At 38.8% G+C, this 20,669-nt stretch overlaps 1 protein-coding gene across 5 annotated transcripts in view; it reads left to right on the forward strand.

Annotated features, from left to right (window-relative positions):
* The window catches only part of LOC137341207 (myosin-10), a 133,416-nt gene extending 115,777 nt beyond the window's left edge, over window positions 1–17,639 (forward strand). For all 5 annotated transcript variants that reach the window (XM_068004249.1, XM_068004250.1, XM_068004251.1 and 2 more), the window contains 11 exons: window positions 264–512; window positions 909–1,121; window positions 2,629–2,841; window positions 4,554–4,715; window positions 5,433–5,561; window positions 6,389–6,477; window positions 9,147–9,270; window positions 11,133–11,341; window positions 12,974–13,082; window positions 13,979–14,151; window positions 15,668–17,639. In XM_068004249.1, the coding sequence (XP_067860350.1) occupies window positions 264–512; window positions 909–1,121; window positions 2,629–2,841; window positions 4,554–4,715; window positions 5,433–5,561; window positions 6,389–6,477; window positions 9,147–9,270; window positions 11,133–11,341; window positions 12,974–13,082; window positions 13,979–14,151; window positions 15,668–15,815 (1,818 nt within the window). In that variant the 3' untranslated portion in view covers window positions 15,816–17,639. The remainder of the gene's footprint in view (window positions 1–263; window positions 513–908; window positions 1,122–2,628; window positions 2,842–4,553; window positions 4,716–5,432; window positions 5,562–6,388; window positions 6,478–9,146; window positions 9,271–11,132; window positions 11,342–12,973; window positions 13,083–13,978; window positions 14,152–15,667) is intronic.
* Window positions 17,640–20,669: the final 3,030 nt, after the last annotated feature.

A 20,669-nucleotide genomic window follows, 5' to 3' on the forward strand; every position in this document is an offset into this window, starting at 1 on the left:
TTATATTGAGAGTTTAATCTTGACTGTACCTATGAATCGTATTAGGAAATTGTACTGGATTCTCCAAAGAGTAACAAAATACAACACCTACATTGTCAAATGATTTTAAACTTCCTGTTTAAATATTTCATTTTAGGACATACTGTCACTGGGGTATGCTTTTGTATTTCAAAGATGCAAAATTATGGCATAACAAGTATGTGTATCACTTTGAACTCTGAAATGCCAGTTAAGTACAATACATGATCTGATTTGTAATTTAGCTAGTTGAAACAAAGAAGAAAGTGGATGAGGATGTGGGGACCATCGATGGCCTGGAAGAGGCCAAAAGAAAACTTCAGAAGGATGTAGAGGCCCTCAATCAGCGCTTTGAGGAGAAGGCAGTGGCCTATGATAAAATGGAGAAGACCAAAAACCGTCTTCAACAGGAGCTTGATGATCTTTTGATAGACCTAGATCATCAACGCCAAATTGTTTCCAACCTGGAGAAAAAACAGAAGAAATTTGATCAGGTATGTTCCTTTGACTACTTGGCTTACTCAAGCGAAATGCCAACAAATGGGTTTAAAAACTGCAAAATTATTGTAGATGGTGCAACAATTTTATGGTTCTGCATACTGGTTAGCAAAGTTTGTATTCCCACTCAAGGGGACTTTATTGCTTAACAGCTTTTCCATAATGTAGAAGTGATTCTTCGTTGAGTGTCTGCATTGCCATTCTGTTGAAATGACTAAATTGGCAGAAGCTAAATAGTATTAAAGTGATCCGCTTTGAAATGTCACTTCATGGAATTCTGAATGGATTTTACACTGACTTTCATATCACTGTAAATGTTTTGCTATTTATGGATATCTTTCTGCAAGAAGTTGCAGCTTCTTCTTAACTGCAAACTAACTTTGCTCTGTCAGATGTTGGCTGAGGAAAAGAACATTTCTGCTCGATATGCCGAGGAAAGGGACAGGGCTGAGGCTGAAGCCAGAGAAAAGGAGACAAAGACCCTGTCATTAACCCGAGCTCTGGATGAAGCTCTTGAAGCTAAAGAGGAGCTGGAAAGACACAACAAGCAACTCCGTGCTGAAATGGAGGACATGATGAGCTCCAAGGATGATGTGGGCAAGAATGTAAGTTGATTTTAAAATACTGTGAATAATGCATAATAAGCAATAAAACCTTCATTAGTTTGGTACTTTATTTAATCTAACCTTCCTGTAATCTCTTACATTATCAGGAGTGCAATCAGCATTGGTTGAGTTTTTATAATTTATGTCGATTAAAATTTTATTACATAGCAAATGTATTGATCAAATGTTCTGGGCTATTATATGAAATTGATGAAGTAGCAGCATTACGGTTGCAACATAGTTTCTAATTTCTATTAGAATTTGTATTAAAAGCCTGTCCACATCATCCAAAGATTTTTTTTGAAGCCTGAAAGGACCCCACACTAAGCAGTCAATGTGTGGTTATGTGAAATACTCCATTTAAATTTTGTGTATAGAATTAGTTTTTAAAAACTCATTTAGTTAATACTGGATGCAGTTTTGGCACTAAATGTAAAAGCTCAAAATGCAGTTATGAGCAACAACTGCCTATGTGATAGCATAAATATTGCAGCATAAGTGCATCTATTGGAAAGCTGACTGTACAAATTGTAAAAATGGACAATGGTCAGGGAACAGAGAGCCAATGAGTGAAAATCAAGAATTTACCATGCATGAGAAACAGCCTGAGTAAATAGAACCAGATAGGTCCTTATTTTGATTATACCTAGATTACAAGACATTTTACTATTTGACATTTTGTATGTGGAATTGTGACAAAACTTCAGTAGAGATAAATACTAATATTGATTACTAATAAAATAATTCTAGTTTGAAAACTATACAGCGACAATGCAGTAGGCAGGTGTGAATACTTTTTCCCAGACGGCATTGTGGCAATTTTAAGAGTTATTCCTAGCTGCTTCACAAAATTCAGTTTGTACATGTGAAGATATGAATTTTCATTTTACAGCATGAGCCTTGCCTGAAGTCGAATCCCAATAAATTCACATTTGCTTTGGGAATGCTTCCCTGGGAATATGAGCACAATTTTTGATTAAGCAATCTGTATATGTGCATAGAATAAAGAAAAAACAAATTTAGGATTTAATGACAATACAGTGCAGGATTACTTTAATGTTGGGTACTAATAGATAAGATTTTAGATATTCCTCGTTCTTCCACCATACATAAATCAGGAAGGGTATTTCCGATACTCTCGTCCTGTTTCAAACACCAGATTTGTATTGGTGTGATGTTGCTAATCTAAAGACTTGTACAAATCAAATGTTGATGCTGAAGTATAAACATATACCTGCCTGCTGATTTGAAGGTCGCTTGACGTCACACTAGTGACCTAAATGCGTAGGTGTTTGCATTGACGTGCCAAAGAACTGGCATGGAAGGTCTTTTTAATTGGCAAGAGAAGATGAGACTTGCCTCAGTTTTGAGGAAAATAATGGGCTTCAAAGATGTCTCATTATTGCTATGACAGCGGTAGCTCTTAAACCAATTTTGTGGCAGTGGAGTAGATCGGGATTTTATCCATAAACAGCAGTATCTGATTGTTGTCTCTATATAATGGTAGGTGCATGAACTTGAAAAGTCCAAGCGGGCCCTAGAGCAGCAGGTGGAGGAGATGAGAACTCAGCTTGAGGAGCTGGAGGATGAGCTGCAGGCCACTGAGGATGCTAAGCTTCGTTTGGAGGTCAACATGCAGGCCATGAAGGCCCAGTTTGAACGAGATCTGCAGGCCAGGGATGAGCAGAATGAAGAAAAGAGGAGAATGTTGGTTAAACAGGTAAATAGTTAATATACTCTAGAAGGAATGCCTTGCTGGAAGAAGTTAATGTCCTATATATTATCACAAGGTAAATTAGTAAAATGCATAGCTTGGAGTAATAGCTGTCATAACCTCTTGTGCCCATGTCCAAAATTCAAAATAGAGGTGTTGACCGTGCACAGCCGTTCCAGTGGATCTTCCTCCACCCCCTCACCACAACTTCAGCAGGAGTTCACTAAATAGCTGCAAACTTGGCTGCGACTCGGATACGCCAGGCTCATGCTCACCCTGGCATATGCAGCGGAGCTTCCAGCGCCCCTCCAAGACCACTGACGCAAAGGCAAAATGGGCTGGAGGCAAGAATGCTCAAATCAGGAATTCTCGCTGCCTGGCCTCAGTTAGGACCCAGGATAGGGTTTGTGCAGACCGATGGTAAATCTGGGGCCCACCTAGGTATCTGAGCCTGCATCAGGGCATGGATAAAATTAATTTATTTTCTCGCAGTGACCACTGGGGATACCACAGGGGGTAGGGAGAGGGAATCAGCTTACCCCCCCCCCCCCCCCCCTCCACACATGGACTTCAGTGTTGGATACTCTCAACTCTCCCAAGATCTGCTACTTGTGATCTCATCTTGATCTTGAGAACTTTGGCAGGGTCAGCAACAGAGGCTGCAAGTGGACAATTCCTGCCACTTTTCAGGATGCGCTGTCCCCTTCCCCAATAGATTTTCCAGTTCTTATTTACTGTTTTTATCTAACATAATTAAGTCAATTTAGGCAAACTATATCAATATTCACTTGAGATCTTAAGATTTGGGATTCCAGCCTGATTGCTTCAATATTAAGTTACAATTGAAATGAATTTAGGATAATATAAGGACTCACCAGTTTTTTTTTTAAATCTCATTTTATTTAGTCATGGTTATCTTGATCAGAATTCAGTCTGGGTTGTAAGTATTTCATCACTCAGAACTTTAGTAAATGAGTACCCAGAATAAAAGAACATTTCATCTGAGTTCAGTTGTAGATCAAATTACTAAATTCAACTTAAATTGTCTTTTAATATCTTTCAATTGAATGTAATTGCATGCACGATATATATGCTTTGTGCGTGATTGTGCACACTTGCAGTAGACCAGCAGGTATAAGTGTTTATTGGCAGTGATGCTGAATATTTGCACCATCTGGAATGACGGCAGATTAGTTTCCTGGTGACTGTACGGTGTTAGTTTTACAAAATTCCTGTTGTCTTCAAAAAGTGATGTGGGGGGAGGGAGGAGAGGAGATAACTGATTTACCAGCATTAGTTCTACCAAATATTTAAATGATTTTGTCAAGAATAAGTTTTGAGAAACTGGATGTTTTAACCTAGCTGTTTAGCAGTTCATTTTCAAGTTACAAATCTGAGTTCCAGGATTGCATGCCTGAAAGGAACATTAACCTTACAACCTGTCATTTAAACTAGTCCTTGGTTGTGCTGCTAAATGTAGGACAGTAAGAATAACAAGAATATATCCATAAGAATAACAAATGAATCTAAATCTGGCTGTACCTTTTTAAGGGCGTCTAACATTTGGATAAGTGGCATTAGGTGTAAAGTTCACATAATAGGCAATGTCACCTTGCAGTAGGAGGTTGCGTATGTATTTAGTGCCTTCTAAACAGAAAATACAGCAGTGAAGAGCATGAGATTCCTCTGTTCACTAATTCTGTTAATTCAACCTATAGGTTCGTGAACTTGAGGCAGAGCTTGAAGATGAACGGAAACAGCGAGCACAAGCAGTTGCTGCAAGAAAGAAACTGGAGATGGACTTGAAAGATCTGGAAGCACAGATCGAAGCTGCTAACAAGAGTCGTGATGAGGCAATCAAACAGCTCCGCAGACTTCAGGTAAATCATCAGTGTTAAAGCTTTTTACTATTATAAATTGCTTGTACAAACCAAGTTGTCTTGGTCTCTAACGATGTTAAACATTTCATTACTGTTTATAAATAAACTGTGCACAGCAGTCGTTCTCTTACTTTTGAAGTAGAGACACTTGTATAGTTGTACAGCCAATTGTGCACAGTAAGGTCCCACAAAGAGGAAATGAATGACCAGATATCCTGTTTTATTGTGCTTGGGAGGAATGTTATGCAGGGTACCAGGAAATCTTCCTGCTCCTCTTCAGATAGTGCCCTTTGGTTTCTTAACCACAGGAGCAGCCAGATGACACGTCTGTTCGTTCTTCTGAAAGACAGCATCTTAATGCAGCAGTCCCTCAGTACTGCACTGAAGTGCCCAAGTCCATAATGGGACTTCAACCCACAACCTTCTGCACTGGCATTAACTTGTGCCTAAGTAGAATGGAACTTGTTCTTGTCAGTCATTGTGTATTTTATTTTGATAGGATCTTCATGTTTCCATATAATATCACGGCAAAATTACAAAACCTGAGACATTTACGGGAACGATACAAGGCAGATTTTCAAGGGTAGCCCAGATAAATGTTAGTAATTCCCTTCAGATAAAATGGCTGATCAAAATTTAAACTCTTGGGATTAACACACAAATATGTAATCTTGGTGCAGCAAATTAAAATAAACCCTTCCCTTAAAACCTTTTCAGGCACAGATGAAAGACTACCAACGTGAGCTAGAAGAGGCTCGTGTTTCCAGAGATGAGATCTTTGCTCAGTCAAAAGAGAATGAAAAGAAACTGAAAAGTCTCGAGGCAGAAATTCTACAGCTTCACGAGGTTTGTTGGTACAATCTACCATATTGTACATACACATACCTGTCAATCATTGCTGGTTTTGGAGTGTTAGCCGAGCTAAAGTCTGCCGTGTTTCCAGCAGTATTTATGCAGATGAAAATTTGATGTTTAACTGTACCGATCGAATTACAAGCATCAGATTGTACATAGAAATTGCTGCAAATTTGAGACAACCATACAAATAGATGAACTTGGTTTGATCATTTAGGTGACACAAGTTTTTAATTCACCTAAATGTACAGAAATCTTTGGGAGTGATCTCCTAAATTCTTTAGAGGTCAGTTGCTGGGGGAGGAACAAAACTGCCTGTGAAAGGCTTGAGTTTGCAAATATTGAGCTAGCTTGCCTGATGTAGTGTATTTGTGGACAGAAATTTGCTATGTATGTAAATCTTATGACTGACCCAAAACACCTCCCTTGGAAGGATTTTTCTGAGTTTTCCCAGTTTTTGTTTTGCTTAGTAACTGAGGATCGATTAATTCAAGATGCATGAATAGTCCATCTAAATTTGATTTTTGACAAAGGTTGCCATATCAGCACTAAAAAGCCTAATGTTGATGGAACTTGGAGCACTCATTTTCTTATGTAGTGTATCTTTGAATGCTGGCAAAATTTCCCTGTGGCTTTACCGCTTGCAATAAGAGTTGTTGGCCATATTTTTAATTTGGTTGCAATAAGTGACTAATGCACTTGGAGCTAAAGAAACAGCTGATTTATCTATTATAAGGGATTTTTTTTTGTTAATTCAATATAATTACTGATTTGCGCAGTTGAACCTTGCATAGCACTGAACTTGTATAATTTTGCAGGAACTGGCCGCCTCAGAGCGAGCACGTCGCCATGCAGAACAGGAACGTGATGAACTGGCAGATGAAATCGCAAACAGTGCATCTGGAAAGTAAGGAAGCATGGCACAGACCCATAGCTCCAGTACTTAATACGGTGAAATGTTTATTTAAAGCACTTATCAAATTAAATCCAGAGTTCAAATCTAAATGAAATTCATGTTGTGCCAAAAGCAATACAGACTGGATCTGATTATATCTCTAAATGTTGCAATTGGCTGAAGTTAATACCCAGCTCTAAGACGCTTATAAAGCAACCAAACAGTTCTAAGTTGGATGGTTTTCTTGGACACTTTTATATTTTAATATCAAAATATAGTTTCAAGTTGATTTCAAGTTTGTCATTAATTGTAATATTCACATGTTGATTAGAATTTTGCATAACTTATTTGGCTGTCCCTATAGAGCTATCTGAAATGCACTGGGCCTTCCTATGCATATTGTGATACAGGTGCACAAACTTGGCCTGTGGCCATGTTTCAAAGCACCTTCAAGTGCCACATGAAATTTATTAATGGTCGCGTTGCACTCCCACACCCAAATCTTTCCTTCCCAGATGTTTCCCCTTTTCCTCTGGCGCTAGGGTGCTCTTCCTCCAGTACCAGCCCTGCTCCTTGCCCAAGTGATTGTGCGCTCTTTATCTTTTCCCTTGTGTAAGCTTGGACTGTAAGTTCCAGCAGGCTGTTTGACTTGGCATTACAACAAATCCTGATCTGGTCCTTGACCAATATTTATATGCAAACACTTTCCAGTAGAGGTAATGAAACTGTAATCAGCAGTACAAAACTTTGAGGCAGAAGTCTGTTGTATAAGTTACATGCAAATGCAACACTGGGGGAGGAGGAGAGGGGAAAACATCCTCCACCCACCGGCATATGCCCTAGTTTAATAGATTCTGCAAAACTGTATGAAAATGTCATGCCATTGCAGATAGGCACTGATGCATGTAACTTCCTGTGTCCCCCCCACCCCCCTGCTGTATAAGCCTCGCAACCTGTGTCGTCGTCACTTTGTTCCCTAACTAAAGATTATTTGGCCCTCTCATCATCAAAGTTTGGGTCCTGTTGGTGAGGCTGGAAACTAGGTTCCATTTGGTTGTACAATAGCACCAGCAACCAATCCTGTGTGCTCCTGACAGCAATGTTGAAAGCAAATTAAAGCAGGCAGCAACAAACAGATGAAAGACACTTACTGGAATTTTACACACTGCACTTAGCAGACTCATGCAATACGTTGTACCAAAATAAGCTAGTGCCTCAATGTTGGGAACAATACCACCATCTTCCAAAGGCTTTAAAAACTGCAAAATTCAGCAGTCTGTTCATGATTACTAATGCTCACAATTACAGTGTAAACATTTCTTGGAAATCATAGCAAAGAGCAGGGGTAGGATACCTCTGCCTACAAGAAAGGTCATCTGAGTCAAATATTGCATCCAAATCCAGAGTTATTCTAATTAATGACCAGGTTATTGAAAAACAATGACTATTACATCAGTACCTCCTATTCCCTATGGTAATACCTTGGTTATTTTTCACAAGGCACCCATTTATAGAACTTATATGGTAAAATTGGAAAAAGTATGCATATTGGTGGTTTTAAGTCAGCTCATTTTATTTTGAGTTCTACTTTTGCTCGTGTATTTCTGTTGCTGCTTTTTCAATCCACTTGCTTTCACATTGGGGGAATCATGTGATTGTTTTCTGTTTTATGCCAGCTCTTTTGAAACTGTGCCCAATTATGTTCTTGCTGGTTTCCATTGGGGGCTTAAATTAGCTATTCACAAATTAATGTACCCTCAGTTCAAACTTCTTCGAATGAATTTAAGTTTCAGTCCTTGGAACCTGCCTAGTGTTTTTAACCCAAGTTAGTTTTCTAAGTTTTATTTGGGTCCACAAATTGTTCCACTGTTATCTGCCACTCCACAAATAAGTGGAATGGCTCCCTGCAGGCTTCTTCCCTACAAGGTGATAGAGCAGGTAAAAGGATCTTTCCACCTGTCTCGAAGTTACTTTCTGGGCATTTCTCAATCAGACTGCAATTAATGGCATACACAAAGCTGCCACAAGGAGACATACTCGCACATTAAACATTTGTCAGGATTTAACTGCAACACACATTACCTTTTGACTGAGGTGCTTAGCACTGTTTTATTTACATTAAAGATGCTGTATAAATGCAAATTGTTGAGTCCTGACATCTGTGCAGGGATGCTGCAATTAATTTTCATTAATGTGCTCCATTTGTAATGTGAAGAATGCAGATGAATGGGATAGATACATTACCTAGCTTTGAATCCTCTTCATTCTTTGAACTTATTCATGTTCCAGATACCACACTCTCTAATCTATCTCTGAGCCCAGAGGAAACCATAATAATGCCGCCCAAGCATTGATGTACATTCCCTGGGCAGGGGAAGTCAGTGTGCTGGCTTGGGGGAGGGTGCATCGGGTAGTGGTAAGTGGTTAGATAGCTGATTAGCTTCAAATTGACACAGTTCCTGTGGTTTTATGACACAAGTGAACATTAAGTGCAGTACCGACCATTTGCAAGCACGTTCCTAGAACCTCTGCTATACTCCAATGTTATAGATAGGTAATCTACCCTACAAACCTCTCAAATTCTAGTCTCAACTCAAGCTGATCCATTTGGTTTCAATAAATGTTAGCGCTTATACTTAATCTGAATTCCTCCCTTTTTAACTGCCCGATTGATTCCTCAGGTCTGCTTTACTGGATGAAAAACGTCGCCTGGAGGCTCGTATCGCTCAGTTAGAGGAAGAGCTTGAAGAAGAACAAAGCAATATGGAGCTCCTCAATGATAGATTCCGAAAAACCACAATGCAGGTTTGATTTCACTGACCATTAATCATCTGGTTACTTTTGCTGTGCTATTCCTGACTGTTGTAAATATTCCCATTGGAAACAGTGATGCTAGTCTGTTCTAGTTTTGAATATATTGGCTTCTTGATATTTTATTTTGCATTTTTGCTGCCTTATGAATCGTGATAAATCTGCATAATGTTATAGCTTGCACACAATGGAAATTTATAACTTCAGTAATTATATAATTGGAATTAGTAAATGTCATATGTTTACTTTAATTAAGTAGCTGCAGCTTTTCACAAGTCACTGAAGGAGTTTCACAAAGTCTTGTTTTCAAGATTCAGCAATAGAAATTAAGTTTGTCTCTTTTTCACTTGCTGAGTATTCCTGTGGAGAAATTGTAGTGACCTTTTTGTCACTATATCACATCATGCTGGATACAATTACATGAAAAGTTAGGAGTTCTTTACAGTGTTGCACTGAAGTGCAATACAGCCACCAATGCACAATGTTCCTCTTCAATAGCTGCTTTTATATTGGGTTTTATGGGATGCTCAGGCTCCTGACTTCTGCAGGTTAAGCACCTAATTCAAAGGTTGCTCACTTTTGTCATCTGTGAAATGGACAATTTTTAAAAATCTCCACTAAAGCAATACTTCAGAGTTAGGACTGTGATTACCAGGGCAGATGTTCCAAGTCACTGAAGCCCTCTCTTTATTAATGCCTTGCAGTAGCGTAGCTATGGCAATGCAGCCCCAATTGTCACTTTGAATGCCCTGAGTAGGTGAAAGGTCAGTGTGCTAACCAATTACACCACCCAGTTCCCCATCAGAACTTCATCCCCTCTTACGTGGGCTGGATTCTTATTCATTCTGCATCTTCCACTTACTAAAATGAGCACATCAAAGGAAATTAGAAAGAGGCATCCCTGCTTAGAAACCAAAATTCCAGCTGTTGGGACCTACCTCAATAGCCTGGATGTTTCATGCAAAGTTGATTAGATCTGCTGGAGTTTTACTTGATTTACTTTTGAGGGCAGGGTAAATCTTGCAGAATCTACCTTGAGATGGCGATCAATCTGTAAGATGGCTTTTGTGATCAAATGGAGTTTTTTTGGTCTAAGAATTGGGCTCAGTGTGTTGCATTGCCTTCTCTCATTCCATACTGCCCTATTTAGCTGTTCACTGATTTCAGCTGTGCACAGCAGTCAGTTTCTAGGTGAAAGCATTTGGCTTCACTTTGGTCCATGTAGTGTAAGAAAGTATTGCAAGCCTGCAAATCATTGTTACACAACCTATATTTAGACACGACTGTATTGGGAATGAAAGAGAAGTTGTTCAGAATGTTGTTCAACATGGTGAAACTTTAGAAATTCTTTTACTGAAGTAGGTATTCTGAAGTTTGTTCCATTTCATTGTAATTTGGAATTTAAGATCCATTTTACTTGGACATTAGCTGTTGATGTTGAAGAATAAACCAGTATTCTTCCATAAGTTGCCTTTTTAAAAAAAATTTGCTTACTTGAAAACTAGTCAATTGTAAAATGAAAGTAAAAGAATGGTGCATAATTCTCAAAGAATTGCCTAGGAATACAAAGCATTAGGAGCTTTTTGAATTTTCTGGATCAGCACTCTAATATAAATCTGATGTTGCAAAAGTACTGTGTACTATAATTCTTCCCCAGCTCCCATTCCTGACTTTTTACTCAGCAGAGTTAATAAATTAGTGTATGTGTGTTGGGTGAAGGAATACCTAATTACACTGGAGATCACTGATTTAAGCCAAAGTATTGGAGCAACACTGAACAATCATTATGGTCATTAAAACAAATCCTAGATTTCTGACACAATCTATTTGTTCTGGTTCAACTTTCTTCATGCCAGGTTGAAACTCTGAATTCAGAGCTTGCTAGTGAGCGCAGTGCTGGCCAGAAGAGTGAAAATGCTCGCCAACAACTTGAGCGACAGAATAAGGAACTAAAAGCCAAGCTGCAAGAGCTGGAGGGATCAGTCAAGTCCAAGTTCAAGTCAACAATTTCTGCACTGGAGGCCAAGATAGCACAGCTGGAGGAACAACTGGAGCAGGAAGCAAAGTAAAACCACTATGTATTAAATGTATATGAAGCAGTTTATGCTTGGTTGCTGCCAGTTTCATTTAATTATTTTAGTAACAGAAGGGACTTAGCCCATCTAACACCAGAAAATGATAGTGTGCTTTTTGAATCTTGTAACTGAAATCAAGTTACAAAAATCCCTCCAGTGATCTTTATCATTGGTCTGTATTCATGTTATAAAATGAATTCTGATTGTTTCAAGTTCACTTTTATATTCTGATCAATTCACTGGCCCTGCTAAATGAGCCCCAATTTACAGTTACATGTTTATGAAAAAGTTGAAAACATAAACTGTAAATTAAGTTTCCTTTTTCTGGGAAAAATAATTTTGTCCTTTCAGCTTTATTTCAGCAGTGAATGCTAGTTGGATCAAAGAACTGGATTGATGAGATTATGATGCTTGTCCATGGAAGGGGGTTAAAATTATTTTAAAATAAAAATGCAATTAAAATTATGGAAGCAGCCTCCATGGCTGGCTGTGGTAGCTTCTTCATGTTGGGCTCAATAAATTCCCCAACGTTAGCAGTACTCCTTGTTAATAGACAAGGGGATGGTGGGGGGAGAGAAACTTCAATAATGTACATGACCACTGTAGTACAGAATGATCTTGCACATTAATTTGATCTAAGTGGCTAATTGACATTTAATTTTGAAAATGTAACTTTCCAAACGAAGTTTCAAACAAAATGTGGCAAGTGATATTTCCATTTATTCAATGCAATCTTCTGTGCAATTAGTCATCTGCAAGAATTACCACTATAATTTTATTTAGGTTTAGTGGGGGGGAAAAATAGGGGCACCTCAGTTCATTTTTGATGTGCACTGAGATATATGTGCAAAATAAGATGTAACATAGACAATGGGTGATCTTTCATCAATCAAACCTATTGCTGCATCTTGCACTGTCCATTTCACATTTCCGTTCATTCGATAGAACATTTTGAATCTTCAGAAAGTTGAAAGCAATTTGGAAAGTTTTTGAAAAAAAGTCTCATTCTTAGACGTTACCCACATTATAGCAGTTAGTATTGTGTATTCAAATTAGAGAGCATATGTAACAGTTAAAAGCATTCATTTTTGAAATTTGCTTTCTTGAATTATTAATGAGTAGAAATCTTTAAAATTAATTTAAATGCAATCTTCAAAGGATGGGATTTGTAACTTACAGTTGAAAGAACAATAATTTGAAGAGGCCCAATTGTCCATTCCCCACCCCAAAGAGGAGAGATAGTGGTACAGCAAAAAGTTATACATTTCCTTCAATAATGTGTTCTGACCAAATGAAAGCAATGTGCCAAGGAATATGATTGATTGTTTGATGCTGCAAGATGTGCCCCTGAACATGTTACACAAATGTGCTTGTTTTGAGTATCTTTCATTGTATTTGTGAGCTAATTTATACCAGGATCAGATCTGACTAGGTACTACAAATGCCATAATATAACAGTGTACCAGCACTTAAGTCAGACACATTGGTAATTGCAAGAATTTGTGCCAATCTGCCAATTTGATTGCTAGACTTTCCGTGCCATTTGTGCACATGTCTAGATCTCTGTTTGCAATCTTCTAGCTTTTCATAATTTTTAGACTGGTGCCTTTTTTTTGTTTTAGAGAGCGAGCAGCAGCCAACAAGCTGGTGCGCCGCACAGAAAAGAAGCTAAAGGAGGTGTACATGCAGGTTGAAGATGAACGCAGACATGCTGATCAGTACAAAGAACAGGTAGCTTTTCAACCTCTAGTATTTCCATATGGTTAAAACCGTGACGTTGGTCCTGGTAGCAATTATGATTCAGCTCTGAAATCCAGCACAACAATACGTAGCATTGGGGATAATTTTAACTATTGCTGATAGTGTAATCCAGACACTATCGCCTCGTCTGATTTTCCTTTCCATTGAAGTCATTGAAAGTTGGCAGTTTTACACTTATCACTGAAGTTTTAAAATGATCCCCACTTAGTCTTGCAAGAAAGTGGACTAAACTGCACTGTGCAGTCTGACTATATTTAGATACATGGGGTGGGGGGAGGCAGATTTTAATTTTAGGGTGGCTGACCAGCGGAATGTGCCTTCTGGCTCCACTAAAATATAACATGGAGAAAGTCTTGGAGCAGCCAGCAACTGTTTCTTTAAGGACCACTGGTTAGTCCGCTTGCTGCCAGGATACATCAGACTGTGCACAGCACACATCCCTCCGATGTGTCCCTTAAAATTGCAATTGGGGTCCTAACTGCGTCACGGGACCATGATTTGCATAGTATAAAGACCTTCAGGTGGGCGCTCCAGCCGCCTAGGGACAGGTCTTCAGAAGTGCTATTGGGTGGAGCGGTGACATCATTAGGCGGTACGTTTACTGAGCCCATTTAGAGATCGTTACTGTCTCATTAATGCTAATTTTAGCAGGTGAAAACCACCCCCAATGCAATTCATATCCTTCTGCTTTACACACTTGGAAGTGTAAGGAATAATTGAACTACAGAAACTTATGATGGGCTACTAAGTTTGAGATTAGTTAGCAGTAGAAAAATGAAAATCAGTTGCTGCAATATTTGTTTTTAGTCAATACTTGATTCTATTCAAAAAAACACATTAGCTGAGACACTAAATATTTTCCGCAGGTGGAGAAGTCTAACTCGCGCATGAAACAACTTAAACGGCAGCTGGAGGAGGCAGAAGAGGAGGCTACACGTGCTAACGCAGCCCGCCGAAAACTTCAGCGGGAGTTGGATGATACCACAGAGACTGCCGAGGCTATGAATCGTGAGGTCAACACTCTGAAGAGCAGACTCAGGTAGTGCTAATTTTATTCATTAACAATAGAGCTTCTTTTCAAAAGGACTAAATGAGTTCCAGATGAAGTTAGGATCAAACTGCTTGACCACATCTTTCTACACATCGAGTGACTTCCTATTTTTTTGACATCTTTCCTGTCCTGAGGCTGTTTGAATACAGTTTAGTGGTTGTTGGCACCCCTCCGGTACCTAGCTGAGTTGCTATTATTTCTAAGCCAATTATTACGTAAGAGTGAGTGTTCTCAGCAGGATGGTGGTATTCCATTCTAATTGTCTTCACCCAAGGTCCATATATTACACTGTTTTCCAGCAATGGTCACTGGATGTGATCAGGAGTAGAAACCTGGGCTAACTTATTTTTTCATATCCTAACCCTCTTCAATTTATTTTCTCTCCTCCTCCCTCTTTTTCCTCCCCCGCCCCCCCCCCCCCCCCCCAGATTGAGATCAGTTAACTCTAACAAGTTTTAATGATAGAGTCTGGGGCTTGTGGTTCAGGTTCATATGGGGAAAGTGGAGTTGAGGTAAAATCAGATCAGCCATGATCTCATTAAATGGTGGAACAGGCTCGAGGGGCAGAATGGCCTATGCCTGCTCCTATCTCTTATGGTCACATTGGCCAATGAACTTTTGAGCAGTTAGTAATAAGTGATATTGTTGACTTGTTAAATAAAAACTTTTTTTTTCATTTGAATACAGGTGCTGGGTCTCTACTAAATTGTCAGTGTGTACATAATTGAAAACTAGTTTATTTCAAATCACTCGCGTGCCGCACTTGGCAAGTAGGACCAGAAGCCTGCATACTACCACTCCCTGATGGGAGATATTTGTACACCAAGATATTGAGTATTTAGTGTGTTGTTCCCCATCCCTCACCCACACATTTTTAGTATTTTGGGACAAATGTATCCTGGGAAATGTAGCTTTTTTTTCAATTTTGGTATCTCTGGTCGAGTATAACATGGTCAAAAGAAAAGAGGTTTCCTCAACTTGAACCTTATCACAGGCAAATACAGTATTTCCATTTCCCACATCAGCCATTTTATGATCTGTTTGAATGAGATTACCAGTTTTGTGCTGTGAATCCGTGGCCACTAGATAATTCTATCGCATAAAATGCTAATGGCCAACAATGAGGAAGAGATTTTCATCCCATTAGTCTGGGCAGGTGCCTCGCCCACATTCTAAAGATGAAAGGACTTTTCTGCTTACCCTAATACTACGAAGTCCTCTGCTGTATAAGTATTAACACAGTACAAGTCTGGACATTATTTTACTTTCTAAAAAGCCAAATTCCTTAACCAGGTTGTATTTCATTTTTGCCCATTTTAAATGTGGCACCTCAAATGGATGGATCAAAAGACAGTCTATAATAGTCAGTGTCTTGATAACGATGCAAATAGCTGTATGTCTGGTTTACGACCAAGTTCAACAGAAAATGGGTGCTGTGATTATGCACTGCTGACTTGTAATTACCCATTGCTAAATATTACCATTTTTTGTTCCATTCCTCTAGGAGAGGTGGTACTGGTCTGACCTTTACGACTAGTCGATCAGGAAGGCGTGCACTGCAGCTGGAGGGCACTGCACTTGAACTCTCGGATGATGACGTTGATAGTAAAGGGGGTGATCTCAATGAAACACAAACAAGCCAGGGAGAGTAGAGCCATTTCATAGTCAGTATGGCATGCCCTTCTCTGATTTAAGAGAACCACGAAGGATAAGAATGATTTCTGAACTGCTGACTTCCGATTCTTTCCTGCCTTTTTTAAACTGGCAAGTTATAAAATCATATAAGCCGTTGTCCTCTTGCGTCTTAATTTTCTTTTGTCTCAACATACTGTGCCCTGCATATTGTATCCATACAATTGCTTTCCTGAAATGTTTTTGATAATCAAGTACTAATTTGAGCACATTTTGACAGACAACACCTGAATTTGGTTTTCTCTGGAAACCTGATTAAATTTCAGATGACATTAAGGTGGGATTGGGAGGAGCCTTGTGTATTACTATGCATGCAACATGTACAAATAAACATGTGTTTCCATATAAATTTGTGGACAATGCATAGAATTTATCAAGTTTATTAGTCTGCAGCTGACTGCTGCATGAAGACCAAACTGTGAGCATTGCTGGATCTTTGTAAGTGAGATTTATAATGAGGAAAGAGAAATTGAAATAAGTCTGCAAGGACTGCAGTATCTGGTTAGCTTGAGTATATTAAATGCAAGGACTGACTCAGACTGTTAGTGCCAACATATTTTGAGCAACCAGTGATTGCAAATCATATACAGGATAGTAAGTAACCCAGATTTAGCTTCACAGAAGTATCCTTAAGATAGTCACCAAGGTGTAATTTCATTCACTTAGTTACATCACAATGATTTGTAATATACATTCACTCATGTCACTCAGTAAACTTAGTGGGAACTTAAAACTATTTTCTTTCTTCAAATTGCCAGTAGGGACTTAAAGGTAGTAATGGCCCTTGGTGTTCAGGTGATTTGCACAAATCATTTTGAAGTAAGTACAACTTACTGTTTAATGGCTATACTGGAAGTCAAAATGTTGTGCTTTAAATGTGTTATGGTGTTTGAACTATTTCCATACATTACTCTTGTTTTCCCACATAGCTGCTTACATTGCCCTACATAGTGAACATGAGTATTTCAGACACTCTTTTCTTGTGGTGATGTGATCTATTCCTTAGTAACAATTTTATCCTTAAATGCTGATGAAAACTGGCTTTCTTCATAGGATGGAGCTAGCTATAGGATGGTAGTTGACATTTTTGTATTGTACCATTCAAGACTTTTGAGCACTGACTAACACTATAATACAATGTTCTGGTTAGCCACAACCCCATCTGATCCTACCTTCACTTCCAAATTGTTTTCAACATCCCATTAGATTATTAGATATGTGATGTATACTTGGTCTTAAATCCATAAAATAAATATTTGCAACAGTCTCCACAAGCTACCAGATGCTACAAGATTCAAAATTGTACAAATAGATTCATATCAATCTTTGTTCTGATCAGAGTTGCATCTGAAGTTATAGGAACAGACATTTCAAAAAGTGCCTTAGACATGGCTTATAATTTGATTACAAGAGCAAGCATCACAGTTGAACCTGATATAGTACATTATGTTGAGCATGTAACCATTGTAATGGTTTTATATATTACAAGCAGCTGTGCTTCACATCTTGTGCAACCCTTGTGATCAGAATATTATATAGGGGTTTAACTCAGTGTTATTGAATATGTACCTTGAGCCTTCTGTACCAAGCAGGAATTTCTCTCTTCTGGTTTAAAGCTTTAACATCTGTTTGAAGTATTTTTACAGTACTGGCTGTTGACCACCAGATGCTGTTGTTCTCATACCTTTGTATACCTGTATTTCTAGACAGCTATACCATTCAATAAAGATTCCTTTGGAAGCAATGATTTTTTTTAAAAAAAACAATAAACTTATTAAATGCAACATTTTGTTCTGTTTTACTTATAAATTTAACAATTATTTTTACCTGTTTAAATTAATTTTTTCTGTTGTCTTTTCCCATAATTCTGGTTAATTTGTACAAAAAAAATCAAGCAGTGCATGACAAACATAGGCAGTTGCTTGTTTTTAAAAAAATATATAAATTTGTGAAGTATTGATTTTAATTGGACTTTGCTGATACTTGACACATTGAACTTTTGGAAATTTCAGACCTACTACATACCCACCTTGTAGCTGTTACTATATTACAAAGACTACCCAACCCTCCAAGTATTCTTGTATAAACTTTACATTTCAAATATTTGAGGGGAATATGATTTACAATGAAATAAGCTTTCTCCCACAAAATATCCCAAATAGGAAGGACAGGCAAAAAGGGAACGGAGGTGGGGTAGCGTTTAGTAAAGGAGGAAATCAATGCAATAGTGAGGAAGGATATTTGCTCGGAAAATCACGATGTGGAATCTGTATGGGTGGAGCTAAGAAACACCATGAGGCAGAAAATGTTGGTGTGGGTTATCTGTAGGCCCCCAAACAGTAGTGGAGATGTAGGGGAGGGCATTAAACAGGAAGTTAGATGCACGCAAGATGGGTGACTTCAATCTACATATGGATTGGTCAAACCAAATTAGCAATAATACTGAGGGGGAGGAATTCCAGGAGTGTGTACGTAATGGTTTTCTAGACTGATACGTTGAGGAACTAACTAGAGAACAGGCAATCCTATACTAGGTATTGTGCAATGAGAGGATTAATTAACAATCTTGTTATGCAGGGTCCCTTAGGGAAGAGTGACCATAATGTGATAGAATTCCTCATTTTAAGATGGAGAGTGAAGTAGTTGAATCTGAAACTAGGATCTTGAATCTAAATAAAAGAAATTACTAAAGTATGAGGTGCAAGTTGGCGATGATAGATTGGGGAACTTTACTGAAAGGGATGACTGTGGATAGGCAATGGCTAATATTTGAAGAACGTGTGCAGGAATTACAACAATTATTCATTCCTGTCTGGTACAAAAATAAACAGGAAAAGTGGCTCAACCGTAGCTTACAAAAGAAATTAGGGATAGTATTAGAGCCAAAGAGGAGACATAGAAAATTGCCAGAAAAAGCGGCAAGCCTGAGGATTGGGAGCAGTTTAGAATTCAGCAAAAGAGAACAAAGAGATTGATTAAGAGGGGAAAGAGAGTATGAGTAAACTAGCAGGGAACGTAGAAGCTTCCATAAATATGTCGAGAAAAAGATTAGTGAAGGCAAATACAGGTCCCTTACAGTCAGAAATGGGGGAAATTATAATGGGGAAACCAAGAAATGGCAAAACAATTAAAAATGTACTTTGGTTCTGTATTCACAAAGGAGGACACAAATAACCTTCCAGAAATGTTAGGGAACCGAGGGAGGAACTGAAGGAAACCAGTATTTGTTTTAAAAAAGTAGTGCTCGGGAAATTAATGGGGCTAAAGGCTGACAAATCCCCAAGGCCTGATAATCTACATCCCAGAGTACTAAAGGAAGTGGCCCTGGAAATAGTGGATGCATTGGATACAAGAGTTCAGCCAACAGAATTAACTTTATGGTATTGCCGATGTCACAATGAGGACTGCTGATTTTTCATACCTTCTTGCTTTTGATAATCTTCCAAAATTCTACAGGTCCCACTTTTTTTGAAAAAGAGAGGGAGAGAAAAAACAGGGAATTACAGACCAGTTACCCTAACATCAGTAGTGGGGCCTATATTCACTAGAGTTTAGAAGAATGAGAGGTGATCTCATCGAAAAAAATAAAATTCTAACAGGATTGGACAGACGAGATGCAGGGCGGATGTTCCCGATGGCTGGGGAGTCCAGAACCAGGGGTCACAGTCTCAGGATACGGGGTATGCCATTTAGAACCGAGATGAGAAATTTCTTCACTCAGAGGGTGGTGAACCTGTGGAATTCTCCACCACAGAAGGCAGTGGAGGCCAAGTCATGAAATATATTCAAGGAGAGATATATTTCTTAATGCTGAAGGGATCTGGGGAAAAAGGCGGGAACAGGGTATTGAGTTAGACGATCAGCCATGATAATTTTGAATGGTGGAGCAGGCCCGAAGGGCCGAATGGCCTACTCTTGCTCCTATTTTCTATGTTTCTATGACATTTCCAATGTATAGAACAGACTGCTATGGTTCTCTGATACAGAATAGATATGAAGTGGGGAAAAAATAGTCTCCATATTAAAAATATGTGTTTTGTTACACAATGCCTTGACTGGCTTGTGTCCCAGTATTTCAACAGACTGTTGGCATTAACACTGTCTCCTGGGTTAAAATGCACTCCATTTGTTCTTGTTTCCAAGTAGAGTTCCCTGATGGATCAGTGGGGTAAATGAGGTGCACAGACCAGGAAGCTCCCTAATGATCCTTGCTCCATACAAAGTTAATTGATCTTGACCAGAGCAGTGGTGGGGGTAGCGTGGTCTCAGTGTTTGCAAAGTGAGAATCGAAAAATCGGCCAGTGTTCCCACTCCTGATTGTTCTCGCGTGACTTCTACTGGCAAGTATGTGGGTGTGGGTGTTGGGAAAGGCAAAAGTCAGACTCTCAAGTTATGGCTCCCCTGTGATGTATGAATAGCCTGCTACTATCCAGGTCGATGCATGAAAATGTCTCTTGTTGTAAAGTTAATGAGCAATTCTCTGTGACTGCAATTGTATCCTGGCATGAATTGCTGTCTGCCGGGGGGGGCGGGGAAACTGTCTTCAAACTTAAAAATAACGAATTTGGATAAAATATTTTAGAGAGCCACTGTGCACATTAGTTTGAAAGATGGCCTTCGAGAACTGGAGGTCAAAGGTTCTGTGAATTTAATTCAGTGCCGTATAGAGTTGATGAAAGGCAACTTCTTGTCCCTTGGGAAAAATTAAGCATCAAGCTATATTAAAATAGAAATTTAGCTGGTCATTGGGTAAAAGGAAGTTGGTTAATATCTTGGGTGGTTTATATTCTCTGAACTTCCAGTAATAACCTTTA

The sequence above is a fragment of the Heptranchias perlo genome, chromosome 23, assembly GCF_035084215.1.
Source record: "Heptranchias perlo isolate sHepPer1 chromosome 23, sHepPer1.hap1, whole genome shotgun sequence".
NCBI lineage: Eukaryota > Metazoa > Chordata > Chondrichthyes > Hexanchiformes > Hexanchidae > Heptranchias > Heptranchias perlo.